Here is a 6,550-nt window from a genome sequence, read left to right on the forward strand (position 1 = left end):
TTTTTATCTCTGGTTCGCTTTTGGTGTGGCTCTAAGCGGTCAATCTGAGGTGGGTGTGCACCATGTTGCCTGGCAGTGGGCGGCTTGATGGCTGCGTGGGTTGTGTGGTGAAGCCTGTTGTAGCGGATAAAGATTAAGACTGTTGCTGGCATTTGACTCCTGATCCAAAAAAAAATCCCCTGCTGTCTATGTCTGCCCCTAAAATTTCTGCTACCTATATTCTTGGGTTCCTGTATTAAAATATGCTATTTTAATATACAGCTTAAAAACTTCCTTAAAGAAGTGTCATTTCCAAGCCAACGCATATAATCGTCATATAGTGAACTGTTTGTCACGCCTCTATTGTGACTGAAAATGAAACATGGATAATATGTGGATAAAAACGTTCAGTCAAGAAATGCTCTGGTGATGCTTTTCCCTCTTTCTCTCTCTTTGGATTCTGCAGAGCCTTTAATGCTTGCCTACTTTAGAAATGACCTCTTAGTCTGGTCAGTCGTGGTGTGCCCCGGTGAGCGTTTCACCAATGAGGAAACCGTCTAGTGCAGGGGTTGGTATATTATTACCCCGCTCAGCTGCTCTGTATAGAATCTTACCTGCCCTTTGTATAAGTATTATCTGTATTTTCTAAACCAAATGCAATGTTGTGTGTGTGTTCTACTGGCGCTGAATTGGATGGCGGCCGTCCCCGATGATGCTCCCAGGTTCTGGATTGGGTTCTTTACCCTTTACTGTTAACCCTCTAACTCCCACTGGTAGTACTAACTGTGACACAGGTACCGCACTTATACCTTTTTTTTTTTTACATACAATTTACACACATTGCCACTGACCAAGTCGTTCGCATGTACTTTACATGAATGGTTTTTTTGTGTTTATTCAGCTTCTCTTCCTCATGCCATCAGTACACTAAAATAAATTGTTAAGGATCTAGTGTGGGCTATGGTCCTGATATGGTCAGCTGATAGTGAGTTGATTGCATTCGGGCACACATCTGTTGTGTCCTGCTTTATTTCACTGAGGCTTGCTTAATATATATATATATATATATATTTATTAAATACATTAACTTGTCAATTTTATGATAGCATTGCCAACTTTGGTCAGTTAGCAGGAGTGAGATTTTGTGTTTGGATTAAAAATAACGGCCTCCTTTGCAATATTATTATCAGATATTCATGCCTTCAACCGGTCTGTTTTTTTTTTTTTTTTGCCAGTCTCTTGTTAAACATTTACAGTACAGATGTCCGACTATATTCGCCAACCGATATTATCAGCCCGATATTAGCAATTATTTTTTAGTATCTGTAAGAATCGTTAGCAGTTTTTTACTCTGATAATTAAAAAACCCCGGTTTCACCAATTGATTTGTGCCCTAAAAATAGTTTCGCTATTTAGTGATGCCATCTAGTGGCAGCATTGCAGCTCATTTAATTAAGTATTCAGGATGTTGGTGCTAGCAACGTAATACAGTGGTTTGTACAGATAAATAAATAAAGAAATACTATCAGTCCTATAGCAATATCAATTGATGTCAGAACCAGAAATGAAGGGTTTTGGACAATATCGGTATATTGGTTTTCAGCAAAATGTTAATATTCGAACATCCCTAATTTACAGCATTGGACAACAGGCTACGTTAACATGGTAGACACACACTTTAACATGGTAGAATTTAGACGATGCTGTCCAGCTCAAGGGTCAAATCTTATTGACATTTCAATGTTGTATAGATGGTGGTCCTCTTCATTTGTGCAGCTTAACCCTTTCATGCATGACGGTCACTACAGTGGACAGCTATTAAAATGTCATTTTCTATGATAAGAATAGGTTTTGATGGCAGTGTTGCATATAAGCCTCTACAGTGGACGCCTGAGAATCACCCAACACTGCCATACAGTGGTCAGCCTTTGCAACTGCAGAATAATTGTGTCAACATTCAAAATGAAAATTTGGTGTATAAAAACAGAACCAAATCAGTTCTTATTTTTATGTCTAAAAACACATAAAAACACTTAGTAACATTTTTTTTAACTCAGTATATCATGGGTCATGCATCAAAGGGTTAACAGAACTGACTGAAAGGGAATGTTTAAGTCACCACTTTGTTAGCAACAACGACAAACAACAGCCATTTTGAGATCTTTGAAGAAAAAAAAACTCATCAAGGTACAATTGCAAGGTATTTAGGGGATCTCATCATCAACACTCCATAGTAGCATCACAAACCTTCAGAGAATCAAGAATTGGCAAGGCTTTTGGATGGACATCCTCAGGACTGAATAGGAAAAGGTTGTTTTTTTTTACCGCAAAGTGAGTTCCCATTACAACTAGGCTGCCATCTGTGTAACGTCACTTTTAGGTTTACACAAAGTAAAGCTACTTTGAGCTACAACATGGTCACTAAGTAAAGCTACTTTGAGCTACAACATGCTCACTTTGTTGTTGTCAAATTATGCAGGTACTAGACTTCCGCCTGCCGTCCACAACTGTCTCACAAGGAAATGTTGTGCCAGATAATGGAACATAAATATGTACATTGAAGACCAATATTAATTAGTGTGCCGTTTTTTACTTACATTTCCACTTTGTCCCGACGTTATTGGAACCTACGTTCTTACATATGTTAATCCTGAAGAGTTGGGACTCTTAAGACATTCGAATTTGGAACTTGCCCTTTTATTGAAAACAAATGTCCATTGTCCCTTATATCTTGATAAACATAATCACACCGATATCCTTGCCTGCCTTAATTTATATGCTTTATGTGATTCCAACCTTGTAACAGGAAGGTTTATGGCAGAATTCTGACACAATATCTATTTGATACACTTGATGATCGCTTTCTCACTCCTCCAAGATAGCAAATCCTCCTCATCTTTCACTAACGCCCATTGCCTGTTTAAACTATCAGGAAATCTAGCAGGAGTTTAAAGCCAGCAATGTGTTAAACTAAAATGACGTCAGTGTTAGGATTGAGCTATCGTTTTTTTAAAACCTCAAAACCTAACAGCTGAGATGATTTATATTGTACACTGAATGTGTGGGTTATGTATAGAAAAAGTCATGAGTGTGAACTTGAGGTCTAGATGCAGTGCTAGGTAAACACTCTACGAGAAGCAGGAACGAATTCTTTCGAAATTTGTGGTAAACTTTTGGTAAACTATTTCGAACACGAACACGCTGTGAGCATCCTGTTGTCTGAGTTGATTGCGTATTTATTGAAACCAAAGTAAGAAGTAAGAAATACTGGTGGCAAATGAAAATACTTGAACGTGGCACTTGTACTTGTATCGGTGGAATACTAGTCCTTTGGACTTGTTGCTCTGGTGTCTGGTATAGGGTCGGACAAATTTTCCATCAGACGTGATAAATTGGCTATCATTATTTTCTCGCTTGTCTCTTGAACTGGGTCAAGAAAGGGATTCCAGCACTGAAATGACCTTGAGAAATGAGTCTGTCCACCCTCTGTCTTGTCTGCCGTTGAGACCTCAGCGCACTCTGCACAAGCAGAACACTCAGAGATTTAAAAATTCCTTGGATAACTAGGCCTCAATTGATCAAATGTGGCACACAAAATAATGTGGGATGGCTCTCAGAACACTGTTACTGGATTGGCCGGAACTTTCAAGTCAACATCTCAATCCATAAACAATTTAACCCTTTCATGCATGACGGTCACTACAGTGGACAGCTATTAAAATGTCATTTTATATGATAAGAATAGGTTTTGATGGCAGTGTTGCATATAAGCCTCTTCCTCATGCCATCAGTACACTAAAATAAATGGTTAAGGCTCTAGCGTGGGCTATGGTGGATTCTCAGGCGTCAACTGTAGAGGCTTATATGCAACACTGCCATCAAAACCTATTCTTATCATAGAAAATGACATTTTAATAGCTGTCCACTGTAGTGACCGTCATGCATGAAAGGGTTAAGAAAGAAATTTTCCAAACACCCTTGGTCTCCTTATAGATGCCACAACATGGTCATAAAAAATGTCCTGAGTAGCGCCCCCTGCATCCCAAGAATGCTTTAGTCTCGTAAGCTGTACCAATTCATGTACAGTGCAGGTAATGCACCTATATGATGACTATCGCTGTGTATTGTCAGGTACCTTGCAATACGGTACGATCAGGAAATTTTTTTTTTGCCAAAATAAAAATAATAATATCCAGGGATGTTTGAATTAATCCAACCAGGTTAAAGTTCCATTAAAAATCCTTGCCTGGCAACAAAAGAGTCTTTTTCAGGCCTTACGATGTGCAAACAATTTTGGGGGGGGATGTGTTATGGGCTCGATACACATCATTTATGAAATGCTAAATAGCACTGGTCGTTTTACTATTGTGTTTTCATTAATAATTTACCATTGATGCAATAACTGCAAATAAAAAGTTCCACGAACTAAGAACTGCTGCTAAGGTTTGTGTCCATAACAAACTGCTTTTAGCAAGGATGTAAATTGTGCCTCGAAGGGGAAAAAATGTTTTGGGTATTTTCTTTTTTTTTTTTTTTTTTTTTTGTTTTGTTAAGTTTTCTTTTTTCTTCGCAGGTCACAGTATATTCCTGTGATGGGAAGTGTCCCTCTGCAACTATTTTTAACTTCAACATTAACAGTCACGCCCGATTCTGCAAGTGCTGCCGGGAGAATGGCCTGCAAACCCGCTCGGTTACGCTTTACTGCTCTCGTAATTCCACAGTGGTGGAGTACAACTTTCAGGAGCCTCTGGAATGCACCTGCCAATGGCACTAAAGCATTAGTAAAGAAAGATTCAATGAAAGCTTTTGGGGGGATGTACGTTTCGCATTACTTACTGTACAAAAAAAAAAAGAAAATAGCCATGTTTTATGTACACATAAGTAGTACTTTGCAACACTAAACAGTGGAGGGTAGTTGTAATGTCAGATAGATCTACCGTAAGACACAAGTAGACAAGATTTGGGGGTTTTGTATTGTTTGTTTACCGTTCTTCACTCTTTTTCATTTCTACCTTTCCAGTTTAGTCAGTATCCATTTCAGAACCTTAATATTTTACAAAAAAAACCCCAAAAAACTCAATATGCAAAGTCAAAACTTCATTCATTATTTTCTATCAATTTATTGAACCAGCATCACAAATTTCACTGCAAATACACTTGGTCTTAAAAATGTACCGTATTTTCCGGACTTTAAGTCGCTCCGGAGTATAAGTCACACCAGCCAGAAAATGCATAATGAAGAAGCAAGAAAGTGTGAAAATAATTAACATGAAAATGTTCAATGGTACAGGAGTAGCCGATACTCGCGCACAAGCCTAGAGCGCCCTCTATTGGCTGTTAGTGTGAAAATAAAAATGTGAAATTATATATTTTATAATATATATCCCGCACCTGAGTTTACGTTGCAAACCCAGCCAAAGGATGAAAAAAGTGCGACTTATAGTCCGGACCAGAGGTGGGACCAAGTCATCGCTTTGTAAGTCATAAGTAAGTCTCAAGTCTTTGCACTCAAGTCCGAGGCAAGTCTCAAGTCAAGACAGGTAAAGTCCGAGTCAAGTCCAAGTCAAGACTAAAAAGTGTCAAGTCAAGTCCCAAGTCCTGCCGTTTCTGTTTCGAGTCCTTTTAAACACAATAATAATAACTTTACACAGATCACTTTGGGTTTTGGAGAAAGTATCAAGTCTTGTCGAGTCAAAGGGCCCGAGTCCAAGTGAAGTCACGAGTCATTGATGTTAAAGTCCAAGTCGAGTTGCAAGTCTCTTTACATTTAGTCAAGTCGAGTCTAAAGTCATCAAATTGATGACTCGAGTCTGACTCGAGTCCAAGTCATGCGACTCGAGTCCACACCTCTGGTCCGGACAATACAGTACTGTAATGCTCCCGGAACCCCCCCCCCCCCCCCCGTTTTTACCAAGTATAAATAAAAAATTACCAGTTTGGCAACAATCATACACAGTTCCCGCATATTTGGGAAAATCTCCGGTCATGCTGTTGCAACTTAACTTAGACTAGTCTCTTAAAGCAGAGGTGCCTGGGGTGCAAGTCCTGTTACGGTATGTCGCTAATCAAGATTAGTATAGTATGAACCAAATTTGGTGTGGCACAAATTATTGCATGGTTACAAATAAATAAAATTAGTTTATTTAATGTTCTTCCATGCAACAAGAACAAAAAAACATTTTTAATTTACTGGTATTCTGAATGTCTGCTGTGAGTTTTTTTTTTTTTTTTTTTGCGTTTAGGTTTGTGGGAAAATTACATGAAGATTCTGAAATGTGTGCCAAATCGATTGAAACTGTAATTGCTCTTGTTCGGTTTAGACACTGTGTATGTGAAATATAAGTAATAAATGTAGGTCTTTCACGATAACACTAAAATTCATTTCAGGTGTTTTCTGTTCCCTTCTATCTATCTATCTATCTCCCTATCTACCTATCTACCTATCTATCTATCTATCTACCTATCTATCTATCTATCTATCTATCTATCTATCTATCTATCTATCTATCTATCTATCTATCTATCTATCTATCTATCTATCTATCTACCTATCTACCTATCTACCTATCTA

General features: G+C 38.3%; 1 protein-coding gene across 1 annotated transcript in view; it reads left to right on the plus strand.

The window, feature by feature from the left end:
• otogl (otogelin-like) overlaps positions 1 to 5,118 on the plus strand; it is a 37,814-nt gene extending 32,696 nt beyond the window's left edge. The window contains exons 49-51 of the mRNA XM_025056339.1: positions 702 to 773; positions 4,066 to 4,070; positions 4,520 to 5,118. Of these exons, the coding sequence (XP_024912107.1) occupies positions 702 to 773; positions 4,066 to 4,070; positions 4,520 to 4,753 (311 nt within the window). The 3' untranslated portion in view covers positions 4,754 to 5,118. The remainder of the gene's footprint in view (positions 1 to 701; positions 774 to 4,065; positions 4,071 to 4,519) is intronic.
• The last annotated feature ends 1,432 nt before the right edge of the window (positions 5,119 to 6,550 follow it).

This window comes from Cynoglossus semilaevis, chromosome 6, assembly GCF_000523025.1.
Source record: "Cynoglossus semilaevis isolate Cse_v1.0 chromosome 6, Cse_v1.0, whole genome shotgun sequence".
Taxonomy (NCBI): Eukaryota; Metazoa; Chordata; class Actinopteri; order Pleuronectiformes; family Cynoglossidae; genus Cynoglossus; species Cynoglossus semilaevis.